Below are 15,280 nucleotides of genomic sequence, written 5' to 3' on the forward strand. Positions count from 1 at the left end.
CAAATCTGCCCCCAGCACAAGTCGTCAAAGGGCGTTGACTTTTGCGGCGTTAGCAGACAAATCTCCCCAGGCGGTTCTTAGTAATGGCCAGCGGAGCGTACGGACTCTTCCGTTCTCGGATTCTACATTTCGGAGAATCAGCAGAAATCTCTATATGCACCACTCAATCTCCTCAGTAGTGAGCAGAGCCGACATACCCGCTTTCTTCTCTGCAGAGGTCGAGATGGAAGTTGATGATGGAGAGACTCACATGACAGAAGGTAAGGGACGAGATGCCACCATGTTCAATGTTTATAGAATAAAACTCATCCCAACAATGAGCATGGCTCGAAACCTGTATCAGTCGATGTAAGCTCACAAGGTGCTGCAGTATACCATAGTCGCACTACGAATGCCTGGGAGTTGGATCTAGCCTTGACGATGACCCACTTCCCACACAAAGGACTGACCTTTGCGATTCTGTTCGGCTGTCCCATCTCGATTGAAGCAGAGATTATCCGCAGATTATCGCGAACAAGAATCCCGGAAGCCTCGCATCCTATGGTCCTTGCAGGAATCTTTGCCGAACTGGAACGCAGTAGGCACGTTGCAACAGTGGAGAGGATGATAGACAAACTGGAAAATCGAATTTTTGAATTGGACTACTCCTCGAGCAACAATGGTCGAAGCCTCGAAGAGGAGAAAGCACGACAACAACAAGAGAAAAGGGACGATTACCTTGACACAGCATATTTGAGGAATGGCCTCGTGAGCTGGAGAAACCAGCTCATGAAGATGGTGAAGCAAACAGAAGAGTTGGAAAATTCTCGGTATGGACCAGACCCTCCGGCGCTCTCGCATTATGCCGCATCTTCACAAGAGGCGATACAGAACTCCGAATTGGCTTGTGGAAGTGACACGGAGAAAATTGCAGACAAACCTAAGGTTGAGTACCAAAGTATGTCCATAGTAGGCTTGGTTTCGAACATACGGATGCGCAGAGCAGGGCGGAAGATCATCGGTCGCCTTCAAGCTATAATTGATGAATACGACGATAAGATCCGGGACTGTTCGATGCGGCTAGACGGCATGGCCATGGCAACTCAATGGGTGGGAACAAAATGCTTTAGATCTTAGGTTTCTCATTACACAACGCTGACGGTATTATCTTCAGGCACAAGGCGAAACCAATGTCGAAATCGCGTTAGCCACTGGACGGGACTCCAAACACATGCGGTCCATTGCCATTGTCACCATGATTTTCTTACCGGGAACTTTTTTTGCGGTGAGCATCTCAGTCCCCTATATTCCTTGATGAGATCCCAACAAAACCAGGTGTGCTTACTCATTCTGACTGGCAGAGCGTGTTCTCGATGAGCTTTTTCAGTTGGTTCAACAACAGTGGAAGCAGCCAAGTACAGGTGTCATCTTATATCTGGGTGTATATTACCGTCACTGTCGTATGCACTGTGCTTACGATTGGTTTATGGTATTATTTTAATATATGGCGGCGAACAGGCCCAAAGAAACAAGAGGAAGAAAAGGCTCTCGTTTGAGAGCCTGGCATGTACTTTTTCATCAACGTAGTCTTGCATTATATAGTAGAATCGAACCCTGCGCATATATATCTCTCAAAACGAGTGGGTCCCAGAATCATGAGCGAACATGTCAGATCCATCCACCTGGCACAAGCATACAGTCACACGTACAAGGGCGTAGCGTGGGGTTTCACGCCCGGGAACAAAACCCGCAAATGAAAATATGCCACCACTTCCGCCTGTCTTTCCCATCGTCCTGAGTCTCTTTCCTCCTAGTCTCTAAGTGCTGCTGACTCAAGTCCTCGGCTACAGGTTGAAGGCCCGCCGTCTTACTCTGATGTTGGATTAACTCCAAAGGCTCGTTAGTTGGCGTTGAGGGTTGCAACTCTGGATGACCTTGCCGCTTTGCCAATGTGTCGTCACTCCCCGGGCTTGCAGTCTTGTTTTTGGGAGCACCGGTGGAAACTGAAATCTTGTTGGTATCTTCCTGTGCGAATTTCACCACCTTTTCGTTGTGTCCGAAGTCCTGGTTTGGAGTGGCTGGCGGTGACTGAACAGTGTCATTCGAGGTTCGATCCACTACTTCGTCCACTAAGGGGGGGAAGCGAACGTCAGAGTCTCCTGAGTCCATTTCTGGTCGATCGTTGGTTGGTTGAACAGAGAACTCCGAGGCATCTGTGTAAACACGATTTGGTTTGGTGCCTGGAATAGGCTCCACGGAGTATTCCTTGCTGCGTATGCACTTCTCATGGATAGTCTTCAACTTCTCGACTACCTGGTCGCATGTCGCTCTTTCGTCAGGGTGCATCCTAAGCAATTTGAGTTCGATCAGGTCAAGAACATCAACAAGGAATTGCGAGATTTTTGGGTCATCTCGAAGTCTGGCGTATTGCTACAAAAGCAAAAAGTCAGTCCGCGATATTATTCGATGTCCTTTGAGATAGTGTGCCCAAGCCACGGGTTCGCGCTGTTGCACTATGCACCTCACCTTGACGACGGACTTCTTTAACTTGGCGCTGGGAAATGTCTGTCCGTTAGCTGCCTTTGTCTCCACGCTGAAATAAACATCCTCTTTGAAAGGAACGCTTTTGTGTTCTTCGGTCCGCTCGCGAGAGAACCCGTCCCAAGCTTTGAATCCTTTGAGATACCATATAGAGAACTCAAGAAGAACACAGCCCCAAGTCCAGATATCGAAGCTCTGTGTAATCTCATCGCCAATGTCATACTCCGGAGGCCTGTATGTTGGAGTTCGGGCAACATTGACTGGATCCACTCGACCAGTTACAAGGCGGTGGAACTGTGTCAAGCCGAAGTCGGATATTACTAATCTTCCCAGATGATGCGGCTGGTTGTCATTGCATTGAAATTGCTGATTTTGCTTGAACCATAGAATATTCTCGGGTTTAAGGTCTCCGTGTCGTCCGCGGGTTCTTTCTGCAGCATATTCGTCTTCTCCAGCTCCGTCTTCTAATGCCAAGTCAGGCGGGCACGAGTGTATCGCTTTCAAGCCTTGAGTAAGACCGAGTAGCTGTTCAGCGACCCATATGGCGAATTCGTGAGACCGGGGAATATCTCCTGGGCTAGGATGCATTTCCCAAAAGTTCTTCAAGTTGCCATCAGCCCAGTCGAATAGTAGATGATAATTGCCGCGCCACAGGTAAGTGAGCTGTAGCCTCATGAGGTAGAGATGATCTTGGCGACTGAGTCTTTTGAGGGTTGCAACTTCTCTTTTAAACGTCTCCAGACTCCTGTCACTTGGTCGGAGACGCTTTACTGCGAAATCAGGGTTCGTTTGCTATGTATACTGTTAGTTATGGTCAGGAAGAATTGAATGAGTAACTTACCGAGGAGTTGCTGTGGTGAGCCGGATGGATTTTAACGCGCCAAACCTCTGAATAACCCCCTGAGATTACCGGCTCTGGTCCCTTGCCCTCAAGATCCTCAATAAAGGGCAGGATACGACTGTCCTCCAAAACATAATGCAAGGGTCGAGAATTCTCTCCTGACATCACGTCAAAAAAGGGAGCCAAAAACTGCCACTGATACTTCTCGAAGTTCTCTCGCTCTAGGCTCTTCCAGCCCGAAAACAAGGGAATCGGTATCTTTGTGTTGTCTTCCTCAGGGTTTGATAGCCGATATACGTCGCCATGAAGGTCGAGCTTTTGGTCTGGAAGATAGAATGGAAGGTGCATATCATATAAGCCCTCCTGGATGAAGTCTCCAATAGCGACGACTTGGTTGATCAAGACTAATGTTGCGAATATCCTTTTCCGGGTGGTCAAAGCTCCCGACTTGGATGGGGAAAGGGCTATTTCATCGCAGACTTCATGGGCCAGGAGGCTTAATTCCTTGGCATCTTTGTGACTGAAAGCCAGATGAAGGTTTCGATACACAGCTTGGTAAGTTATGAGCTTATCCAATTCGTCGACTGGCAAGAAGGGCCTTGAATCGTCTTTTCCCGATGAGACTTGCGTACAGCGACGGATCGCATCTTCGAGTGGTTCAGGGTCTTCGAGAGATTCGGGGGACTCATGGGGCACTGCAAACAATCCAAGGGATTCATCTTCAATAGGATCGTAGAGAAGAAACCCGTTGCTTTGTGCAATCGTTGTATCCGGGTTGTCATTGTTGAAGCCTGACCCAACACTCAACAATGCGTTTTGGTCTACTCCGTCCTTGGGGGCTTCGCGTAGCAGATGACTTTTCAGGTATAGTCGCTTGGCGTCTCCTCCGTCCAAGATGTCACTGCTGGTACAGGTTTCCCAAGACGTGGCCAGTGCTGGGTTGTTCGCTTCTACTGTTTCTGGTAACCTCTCTGGAAGACCGATTGTGCTGGCGCAAGGTGTCACCATAGGTGAATCATTTGGCTGTTGGGCGTCAATAAATGGGCAGAGATGAGCGAATCAACCGAAGGAGTTACTCGCCTTATGACTTTCTGCAGTGTGCATGGTCACTCGCCGCCTATCAGGCCTTCGTACATGCCACCTAGCCAAATAGAGTGGATATGTCTTGCAGCCTCACAATTTCATTCGTCTTGGACACGAGAGACTGATTATATTGACTATATAATGATAGGTCTACTGATTTCCTTTTCTCTCTGAAAATGCACTCCTCGAAAGTGAGGCTCGGTCCCATCCTCAAATGAGGGCTTGCACAAGAAGAACCCGCTGGTGATTTATCCCTGCAGTAAATCTATTTAGAAGCCATCCCTTGATTCCTTCCGGTGCCAGCTGGCTGATGCTGACAATTTTTCAGCCCCATTGCCGCCCATTGCGCGCGCACCAGCGTCGATTCGCGCCTCATGCCGTAGAGAACGGTGAACATTGCGCAGACCTTTCAATCTTTCAGGCTACTCTCAACCGCAAATCTTTCCCAATCGCTTGGAGCGGCGTCACACATGGCACCTGCAGGGGTGCTGACTACTTAAATAGGTGGCATGACTGAAAACCCCTCACATCATGCATGTGGCGGCCCCCAGTCAAGGTGTGTGCTAGGCATTGATGGCGCATCTCTCAACCACACACCCACTTCCAAGCGCTTTATTACCAGGTCCAGAGCCTCGTGTCCCTCTTATTTTGACACTTTGAGATGCCGTAAGTTGATAAATGGCTTGAAGTATCGATTTTCCTTCACATAATGGTCAGCTGAACTACCTTTAGGCGCCATACGTCCGGACGTGGACGTCATCCTGGAGAGCGACCAGGCGTCCAGCCCCCGACGCAGATCATCGACAGCCAACTCATCGACCCGTACAAGCTGCGCGACAAACTCAACCAGAGGGTTGGTGAAGGAAGATATCATATTGAGGTTTGTGTGTGTGTGTGTGTGTGTGGGTGAGCCCTTTGAGGTGGTTCTGACAAGTTGACGTCCATTTAATTGCAAAGATGCGAAACAACAAGTTCTATTTACTTTCATGGAGTCGATTGACAGAGGTTCGCAAACACGCTGACCCGATTGCCAGCTTGAGTCTCTGACACTGTATCATACAGAAGGACATCCTGGACTGCCGATATGGAGATGATATGCGACAGCTAAAAGGAGTGACCACTCCCCGCTGACTGGAAGGGGACTATGGCCTATATAGCTGCGTAACGGTCGGACTCACACACCCCCCCTCTACTCTAGAGATGATCAAGCTGTAGAGTAGACTAGGGAGGCCGAACTGAATGTAGTGCGAGACTGATCAGTCTCTAAGATGGGTCTTTTCTCAATTGGCCATACCCAGGGCCCAAGGCGAGGCATGTAGGAGCCTCTGAAAGTGGGCCTTTTAGTGACCATACTCAGGTCTGTAATCTGATCATGGTAGTTCGGATGATTTTTCCTAAGTAGGGCTGGGTTGGCCCCCACTGAAGTAGGAATTCGCTATGGAGTTGCTTATATATCAGGGAACAAGCGAAAGGGCTCATAACCTATGTTAGGGCAAAAGGATTGCATTGCTGAGCGCTGAAGAAGAAAGAGAAAAGAAGAGAAACGCCACGAGGCCAGCTATCTGAGGCCATCAACAGGTCTGGTTGTTGGCTGGCTGGAGGGGCCGTGCACGGCCCTGGGCCAGTGACTCACTGGCCCTCGCACAGATGATCTTCATAATGGCAGCCATCACGGCACACAAGTGCAACATTTGGGCGCCAGTGTTGCAGCCTGGGGAGGAACAGATACGTTGGAAGAAGTCATATCGTCCCTTGGTAATGACTCTACCCATAGCTTTGAAGGACACAGGAAGCTTTGAATAATACAGGAAAAGATTATTGCAAGACGTGTGTTTTCTTGGTGGTGGCGCACCCTTCATTATCCTCCAGAGATCGCACAAATGTTACCTTCCAAATCTTGCCACCGCGACGGCGTCGATGGTTTCCACCATCCACACCTACCGGGAAGCTGACCAACCCCGAAGGCTCGTGTCATCTGGTTGAAATCAATAGAATGGTCTCTGAGGCTGAGACCCTTCCTCGTCGCAACCTGTGTCCATATCTTATACTTATCGTCTCATTTCCGTGACCGAGGCCTCTCCCCCCCTGGCCTTCAGCCCCTGACTGCGCTTCAAGAACGCCCGCAATGTGATGAGAAGTGGCGCAGTATTGCCAAGGCAGATCTGACCTCCATTTCGAAGTGCCTCAGCATAGGAGCCTGCTCTGCACAGACCCATTTCTGATTACACTTTGCTTTTGGGGGTCACCCGCAGGAGTGGCGTGCAGAAGTCACGTAGGACATGAATCGGCTGTAGAAAATTGATCCTGCGCCTCAGACTTAATTTGTGCGAGTGAGGCAGCAAGGGAGGCCATCCGCTCGTTCTAGGCCCCCAAGTTTTCTTTTTCAGCTACTACAGTCAGATGATATGAAGACTAATCAGTTTGAGGGTTCCCCTCTCCCGCACGTGTATTTCGTTTCCCGTCATATCACCCCTTCCAATCAATATCCTAGCATCCACTGGTGTTGTCATTCTGTTCACTCACCCACGAAGCTTTCAGCAAATTCTTCCTACACACCATATCCGTCTTTGTAGGCGCTCATTTTCTTCAGAACAGGCGCCCCGCCAATGTCCCACACTGAGGAGTGTCAAGATGCGTTCGAGGTCAGCAAGGAACTCTCGGCAAAATATGTACCGGATCCCAAAAGATTACCAATCTGGCTCACAAGGACGCTTGGAAAGACGGGATTTAGCATTCAGGTATTATGCAGTTCCCATGTTTTACTTGGGCTTGATTCAGGGCTAACCTAGATAACAGATGCGCAATAATGTATACATCATAAGCGCATCGGAAACCTTCGATATTGTGAGTCCTCAAGCAGATGCGAACGTTGAGTACTAAGGCTAACCGACAGTCTGTTATCACAGGCCAAACTCGCGGAATACTGTGGCTATCAAGGTGGCCCAGGTAGCCTACGAAGTCGCCGTTCCAACGTCTCGGAAAAGAGTGCTGGGCGGATAGCGGTAAAGTGACGGTCGGTCGTGGGATGTTCAGGGGTGAAATAATGATATGATTATACAGAACTGGCGTTTGGACTGGTTCAGTCAGGGCTTTGGAGGCGAGTGTGTACAATCATGAAACCTATGCGCCACGAGCAGAGGCAATTTGGTATTGTTGCTGTATGTCTTTCTGAGATGACGTTGTAGCTCTGTCCAAATTTGTATACATACTTAAGTAGTTAACGTTGACATTTTTGAGAACTAATTCCAGATTGTGGAGCTTGCAAACTCAACACCGCCACCCTCTAAGATATACAGAAAGCTTCGCTGAGCCTCAGGGAGCAAGATATCGGACTGGCAACCTGTGCGCTAGATGTGCGTGATCACCTTGGACTTTCTATATCCATGACCTTTCGGACTATTGCATTGGCCATCTCCCACGTGCTTGAAACCACATTCACAGTGATATGGGAAATATGTGCGGTCAGAATATTTAGTGTGAATATGAAGAAGTCCCGCTGAACTCTTCTGGTGATATTACGGATTGATCGTGAGCATCTTTCTTTGAGATTCGAACCTAATTTCACTTCCGATCGGACCTTAAACTGGTGAATTTTATAGATTATAGTACTTTCTAAGTACTGAGTGTGTACTCATTGACTGAAAAAGCTGCAGTTCTCTTCGTTCTACGAAAACTTCTACAGCTGTCGCCATTCATCCCGGACATTTTCGTTAAATGTCAGGATGCAATATAACGGGATATCGATCAGGAAGACCAAAGAGAAATTATGAGAGCATCTAGGTGAAAAATTTGAAGACAGTTGCAAATGGACCGGGGGCAGGAGGATCTCGGGGGAAAGAGTCAAAAAGACGATGTTGTTTAACTGAGATCTAACCCCACCAACGGCAAGCGAAGACAACCAAGCATAGAAGGTCTATGTTCTATGACAAATCTGAATTTACTTAATATTTTTTGTATTTGTTTCTCTTTGCATCGATGCCACCACTGGCCTTTCTCAGGAACGCCTTCACTTATTCGTTGTCATCTGTCCATAGAATTGTTCATAGGGGGTACTATTTTGATGAGGTCTCTGCCAGATCTAACAGCTTTCCAAGATTGGAAATTTGTGGCGATTTCGCGCGATCAAATAAAATAATGAAAGATAACTCTGTCTTGATATCTGTTAGAGAGGGTCTAAGATCAACAAGATGCTTAACTATGACGAGATCAAAGATCAACTGTTCCCAATGGCTCGTGGAGGAAAAGATAGATAATGGTCTGATTGGAAAGTACCTTTTGGATATCTCCAGGCAATGAAGAAAACCTCGAGTGTAAAGAACACTGTATTAACAGGGGTGTCCCTGAAGATACACAAAGGACTCATGCTAATAGGAGCAGTGTTTGGTAACCTTGAACCAATTGCCTGGACTGATGGGGAAAGTCTATGTCTGATAGTGGTGAGTGTTCAGCTCACAACTTACCTTGCTCGCACATAAAGATTCGCTTTCTCCTCAACGAACTTAAGACCCTCCTCAGCGGCATCGAACTCTGCTCTGCAACAGAATATGGAAGTGTGATTTTCTGCATCTGAGCAGGGGTGAGGCTGTGTATATCGCAGTTACCACCCTTATTGCAAATACCACAGGAGGAAGATTCTTGGAATTAAGCAATGAACTTTCCCACCCTTGCAAACAAAACGAGCAGGTATGCCAGAGTGACAGCTTATGGCAGCGAGCCAAATGGAAGTGTTTTGATCGTCTGATATATCAGCTTACATAAGCAAATTAAGAAGGTTAGGGTTTGGCCTACGGGACCACGCTTCGTCCACGAGCCCTTTGCATAAATGTTCCTCCTTTACTTCCTTTTTCCCCCTCTATAATGATCAAGTATGAATACAGCTTCACAGCAACATACACTCGCACAGAACAATCACTTATCACAGCAGTTGACATTGGCGGACAAGACAAGTATTTGTAGCGGGAGGGGCGCGGATATCGGAGCGAACGCCCCACTCTCAAACCCTCAACCCTCGTCCAAGACATGCAAGCCATTTCTCATGTCGTAACGTGACGTCCAAGCTGATGATGATGATGATGATGATGACAGCGTCTGCACCACTGATAAAGGTGAAGAGGATGCCTCTCAGACCTTTTTTTAGGAGCTGCCTCACCTCGAAACGGACGCTCCACTGGTCGTCACCACCAGCAGCCGGTGCAGAATCACAAGGCGGTCGAGCATGGACTCGTTCTAGACGAACATACCGCGTTACCTATGTCAACCCATGGAAGAGATGGGCTCATGACAAGCCAGGCAGGCTGCCTCAAGGCCAGGAAGCAAAGGTTGGGCCCAAGCTCGGCCTCATAGGACTGGGACTCGGCTTGGGCCTCGTTGGAGGATTCTACGTGCACACGACCACGACAGCTCAGCCATCTTCCTCTAGCCATGCGAGCAAGAGCAGCAGCAGCAGCAGCAGCAGCAGCATATATGCTACAAAAGAGGAGATGCTCCACGCCGCCCAAGAAATCTCTACTGCCCTCGGCCCCGACAGCGTGTCGTTCGACGAAGAAGCCCTCGACCATCACGGCTACTCGGACTGGAGCACGTCCAACAGTCCCGTCCGCGCCGTGGCCATCGCATATCCACGCACGACAGACGACGTCGTCACCATCGCCAAGATCTGTAGCGCCCACCGCGTGCCCATGATCCCCTTCGGCGCAGGCTCATCAGTAGAGGGAAACTTCTCACAACCGCACTCGGGGGTGTGCGTCGACTTTGCCCAGATGGACCGCGTCGTCGCCTTCCACCCAGACGACATGGACGCCGTGGTGCAGCCGGGCGTGAACTGGATGGACCTCAACCGCGAGATTGCGGGCTCGGGCCTGTTCTTCCCCATGGACCCGTCGCCCACCGCTACCTTTGGCGGCATGGTCTCGACCAACTGCAGCGGGACCAACGCCATGCGCTACGGCACCATGAAGGACTGGGTGGTGAACCTGACCGTCGTGCTGGCGGACGGGACGGTCGTCAAGACGCGGAGGAGGCCGAGGAAGACGTCGGCGGGGTATAACCTGAATTCGCTGTTTGTCGGTGCAGAGGGCACGCTGGGCATCGTGACCGAGATCACACTGAAGCTTGCCCCGATACCGGCAGACACGTCCGTCGCCGTGGTGTCCTTCCCCAGCATCTCCTCAGCTGCTAAAGCGGCATCGGCGCTGATTCGGAGCGGCATCCAGCTGGGCGCACTGGAGATCATGGACGACGTCCAGATGCGGCTCCTGAACGAGCACGGCAGCGAGACCGTCCGCAGGAGAAAGTGGGAGGAGAAGCCCACGCTGTTTCTCAAGTTTTCAGGGACTACGGATGGGATCAAGAGCGACGTGCAGCGGGTCGAGGAGATTGTCAAGTCCGTTGCTGGGAACGTGCCTTTTCACTTTGCCAAGACGAAGCAGGACGAGCACGACCTGTGGTCAGCACGCAAGGAAGCTCTGTTCACCATGGTGAGCACGCGGCCACCTGGGACCGTTATCTGGTCTACTGATGTGGCGGTGCCGCTGTCGCGACTGGCGGAGATAATCGGCATCTCGAAGCAGGAGTGTGGCTCGCTGGGCATATTCGCGACCGTCATTGGGCATGTCGGCGATGGCAACTTTCACGTGGCGATGATGTACAACCCAGAGGACGAGAAGATGAAGACGCAGGTCGGTCGGGTCGTGCACAATATGATGGAGCGGGCTCTGGAGATGGAGGGGACCGTTTCTGGGGAGCATGCGATTGGGATCGGCAAGAAAGAGTGTCTTGTGGACGAGCTGGGGGAGGAGACGATTGGGTTGATGCAGACGTTCAAGAGATCTGTCGACCCACAGTGGATCATGAACCCTGGCAAGGTGTTTGATATACCTGAAGATATCAAGAGACGAAGATGATGAGGCCTGGTTGTCTTGTCACAGAACTACAGCAAGCAGACCACCATTATGGGGGAAACGTGACTACGGCCAATCACTTGATTTCTCTATATCCTATGGACGAGAAATCAATACGCCCCAGCCCTCTTGGTCCAAGCAGGCATGGGACTCAGCCCAGGGTCCTGAATACCCGACTGGATCACCGCATCTGGCACCAACTGCAGACCACCGAGCTTGACCCCATCAGCTTCCTGAGACCAGAGCGTCAGGGCAATGTAGTTGGTGCCAGCATAGTTCAGGATACCTTGAGGCACTGGAAAGCTTGTCTGCGGGCCCAGATTGTTGACTGGAGAGGAAGAGAGAGAAGAAGAGGGGGGAGATACAGTCAGCAACGATGAAGTTCAACTCGACGGTGCCCAGGAGAAAGGAGAATGAATACTTACTGTACTTCCCAAACTGATACCCGTTGACAAACAACTGCACCCTATAGTCCGCCGGACCATCATCCCCACCAGTCGAGTTGGCAAATACAAAGTTCATAGGCACATCCCACCCCTTGGGAACATCCAGGTCAAAGCTCGTCGCAAACAAGCCAACCCCAGCGCCGCCTTCCACCCCATCAGCAACAGGATTCTTACTCGCCCAGCCCTGGCTCGGCGGCGAGGGGAGATGATACCCTTGCCTCTCTGCAAACAAGCCGCCCTCGTTCATCGGCCCACGCGTCTGGTCGGCATAGTGCTCCCCGCCCAAGTTCCCCGTCACCTTCCACGCGATGTCGCTCTGCGGGTGTCCAGCGAGTGCGTAGTTCAGGATCCCGCGGGGCGTCTTCATCAGGTCGTACCCTGGCGTCCAGTTCGTCTCCTCGCCCATGTGGTCGATGAGGATGGTGATGACATACGTCTCACCCCTCGCCAGCGCACCGGAAGGGATCGTCAGGGTCTGGTTGACCCCAGCCGGCACACCAGCGCCGTTGAAGGAGCCGAGATACGTAGCATTGACCCACACGGAGTGCCCGAAGCCAGAGCCGCCTTGGGTCTCGACGTAGAGAGAGGACTCGTTGCCCTGGGCGGTGAAGTGCCCGCGGTAGATGAGCGAGCCGGTGTGGTAGCCGTAGTCCCCAGCCACGAGCGAGGTGGGCGTCTGGAGCTGGAAGACGGTGCCCCAGTCGTCGCGGGCGTCGTCGGTGGTGTGGTTGTGGTTGGCGCTGGTCCACGCCGAGTCGTCGTACGAGGACTGGATCTCGGGGAGGGAGTCGATGTATGTCCAGTCCAGCGACGAGAGGTCAGGCACGTCGATGGTTGGTGGGGTGTATGTCAGCGTTGCAGAGAGGCGGCCGTTTGCAGACTTGACGCCGGATACTTTGGCGCCGTTGAAGTAGATGTTGTTGGAGCCGGGGACGCCCGCGACAATCTCAAGCGTTGTGGTCTCGTTCAGGTCGCCAGTGAGGTACAGCGATGTGCCCACCTTGGCAGCCGTGCGGAGCAGGTATCCGCCGTTCGCAATGACGGTGTCCTTGGTCTGCGAGGTGTAGTTGGCGATGGGAGACGCCGCCTCGAGTTCCAGCACCCAGTAGTTGAAGGCATCGTTCCTCCACAGCAGATACACGTCGAGATTGCTTCCATAGTGCAGCACCTTTCTCTCTTCTGTGACCTCCCACTGCACGGCAACTGTGGATCCCACCGTCTCGATCTTGACCGTAGAGCTGTCGCCCTCGACTGTAGGTTTGCCCAGCTTCGAGGAGAAGGCGAGCTCGTGTGTCTCACCAGCTGTTCCATACAGCAACAGGACAGCCTTCTCGCCGCTGGTGCCGTGGGTATAGATGTCTGAGGACGAATAAACCAGGTTATAGCCACTGACGTCGTAGTCTGTAACTTGGATCTTTGAGTCGCGCCCATCGAGAGTCAACGTTCCTCCAAGCTGCGGAATGGTCACGTTGCCAGCACTGGTGGGGACGGTGAGGGTGTACGCAGTCGTGTCGAGGGAGGTGTAGTCAGAGTGCCGAGTCACGTAGAAGTTGGTCACGTTGCCAAAGAGGGGCGTGGTTGAGATGTCGGGCGTGCTGACGTACGAGGTGTTGGTCAGGTTTCCAGACGTGGCTGTCAGGTAAGCCGTCGAGGCCTTGACGAATTGAGCGATCAGTTTTGCTTCTGGATACTTCTCACGGATGATTGTGCGGTCCTCTTTGATTACTGCTCCGTAGTCGTAGGATGTGTAGGCACCTGGTTGTCCTAGGTTGCCCCAGTTGGTTCCTCCATATGTCTGTGGTGTTTGGTACTCGTTCATCAGTAGATGAGCAACTAAAGCAGGACTTGCCCTACATAGAGCAGATCATGATGGGAGTTGTCGTTACGTACCATGTAGAGGTTGAACATACCCATGCCGAAGCTGAGGAAGTTCTTGTAAAACACTCTCTCGGCCTCTGGGCCTATGAAAGCAGCACACTGGTCGAGATCCCAAGAACCACCCCAGTAAGCAATAGCACCCCCCTGTGACTCAGGCAGAGCTAGAAATGTCGATGGGCTTTGCTCGAGGTGCAATTCTCGAAAGTCAGTTGGAAGGGCACCAGCAGTCCATACCTCAGGTTCGCTGCCTGTCAGACATGTTGCATCAGTCTTGCGGTCCCCTTCTGGATGGGCTCTTGTAAATACTTCAACTCACATGTCCAGCCGATGGGATAGCTGTCAAATCCATAAACATCCGGCCCACCAGGCTCACCAGGCGTGAACAAGCCAATGGGGCTCGCCTCGTTGTTGACAAAAGGCACCGTCACTCCTGCATCGCGGAACAGCTCGACCACCTCCGTCATGTACTCGACATCCGGCCACTCGATCCAGGATGCGCCGTACGTGTACTCATTCTCGTACTGCATGGCAATCACGGGACCTCCATTGGTGATCTCAGCATCGGCAATAATCTTGCCGATATTCGCCACATAGTTCTTGGTCGCGTCGACATACCCGCTCTCGTTGGTCCGCAGGATGGCAGGCTGTCGCTGCAGCCAGCCTGGAAACCCGCCCCCGCTGACCTCGGCGTTGATATACGGCCCTGGCCGGGCGAGAAGGTACAGGCCAGCCTCGGCAGCGGCCTCGAAGAACGGCTCAAACGCAAAGACGCCCTCGGCGGTGAAGTCGCCCTGTGTACCCTCGAGCAGGCGCCAGTCAACGTAGAAGGAAACGCCCGTGTAGCCGAGGGCCTTGATCTTCTGGAAGACGTCCAGCCACAGCCCCGGAACCGGGAGCCGGAATGGGTGGAACTCTCCAGAATAGAACATGATGCGCTCGCCACGCACAAAGAGGGAGTAAGCGTCCCAGGTGACCTAATAATCCATGAGCTTGTTGTCACCAGAATATACCCTCTCATAGTATAATCAATTGAGCAATGAACAAGTCACTTACCAGATCCTGAAGCGCATCTCGTCTCCCAGGGTCCAGGATCGTGAGCTGGCTGCCTCCAACGGCTGCTGCGAGCACTTGTATGCTAATACATAGCGATGCCACCGCCGCTGTTGTGACCCATTTGAATGTCACCATCTTCTTGATGCTGGAGCCTCACGAGCGTGAGGTCCAAAGAAAAAAAACAAGGCTCGATGGCTGCCAAGAGGAAGAGGAAGAGGAGGAGACAGACCTTGGGCAAGAGTCGGTGGCACTCCTCATCACTTAAGCGGAGCCAGGCCTCACCTTATTAAATCATCGTCCCTTCACCGACGAAAAGAAAGAGCACAATTTCACCCCATGACGAAAGTCCATGCAGACCAAGACCCCATTTCTCTCCTTCTCTCTGTGCTGCTCGCGGCCCATTTTCCTTAGTTGCGGGTGGACGTTCCGAGCAACCGCACTATCGAGGGCTGCTAACGCATGTTTGTTGATCGCTGGCTGGTGGAATTAATAGGAACCCCCGGGCGAAAGAACCGAGGCGGGTTTGGCAGGGTCGCTTGCATTCCCCCAGACCTTGTTGC

General features: G+C 51.6%; 5 protein-coding genes across 5 annotated transcripts; 3 read left to right on the forward strand and 2 right to left on the reverse strand.

Moving 5' to 3' along the window:
* The first annotated feature begins 916 nt into the window (after positions 1-916).
* On the forward strand, positions 917-1,601 carry M406DRAFT_355963 (uncharacterized protein). The gene is made up of 3 exons (XM_040923308.1): positions 917-1,089; positions 1,154-1,264; positions 1,341-1,601. Exons 1-3 carry the CDS (start codon positions 940-942, stop codon positions 1,533-1,535), a joined length of 456 nt encoding a protein of 151 aa, XP_040776501.1. The 5' UTR covers positions 917-939; the 3' UTR covers positions 1,536-1,601.
* A 1,012-nt stretch (positions 1,602-2,613) lies between these two features.
* On the reverse strand, positions 2,614-3,790 carry M406DRAFT_228159 (kinase-like protein; the record flags this gene model as incomplete). The annotated part of the gene is made up of 2 exons (XM_040915786.1): positions 2,614-3,312; positions 3,362-3,790. Coding segments are annotated over 2 exons (1,128 nt in total), but the record flags the coding sequence as incomplete, so codon positions are not given.
* Positions 3,791-6,953: 3,163 nt separating this feature from the next.
* On the forward strand, positions 6,954-7,680 carry M406DRAFT_355964 (uncharacterized protein). Its single transcript, XM_040923309.1, has 3 exons — positions 6,954-7,182; positions 7,241-7,288; positions 7,351-7,680. Exons 1-3 carry the CDS (start codon positions 7,051-7,053, stop codon positions 7,453-7,455), a joined length of 285 nt encoding a protein of 94 aa, XP_040776503.1. The 5' UTR covers positions 6,954-7,050; the 3' UTR covers positions 7,456-7,680.
* Positions 7,681-9,870: 2,190 nt separating this feature from the next.
* On the forward strand, positions 9,871-11,377 carry M406DRAFT_276229 (FAD-binding domain-containing protein). Its single transcript, XM_040918273.1, has one exon. The coding sequence runs from the start codon at positions 9,925-9,927 to the stop codon at positions 11,344-11,346; it is 1,422 nt and encodes a 473-aa protein (XP_040776504.1). The 5' UTR covers positions 9,871-9,924; the 3' UTR covers positions 11,347-11,377.
* A 76-nt stretch (positions 11,378-11,453) lies between these two features.
* Positions 11,454-14,855, reverse strand: M406DRAFT_338981 (family 35 glycoside hydrolase; the record flags this gene model as incomplete). The annotated part of the gene is made up of 5 exons (XM_040921409.1): positions 11,454-11,671; positions 11,769-13,584; positions 13,680-13,915; positions 13,984-14,641; positions 14,721-14,855. The coding sequence occupies 5 exons, from the start codon at positions 14,853-14,855 to the stop codon at positions 11,454-11,456; spliced, it is 3,063 nt and encodes a 1,020-aa protein (XP_040776505.1).
* Between the last annotated feature and the right edge of the window lie 425 nt (positions 14,856-15,280).

This window comes from Cryphonectria parasitica (genome assembly GCF_011745365.1).
Source record: "Cryphonectria parasitica EP155 unplaced genomic scaffold M406scaffold_4, whole genome shotgun sequence".
NCBI lineage: Eukaryota > Fungi > Ascomycota > Sordariomycetes > Diaporthales > Cryphonectriaceae > Cryphonectria > Cryphonectria parasitica.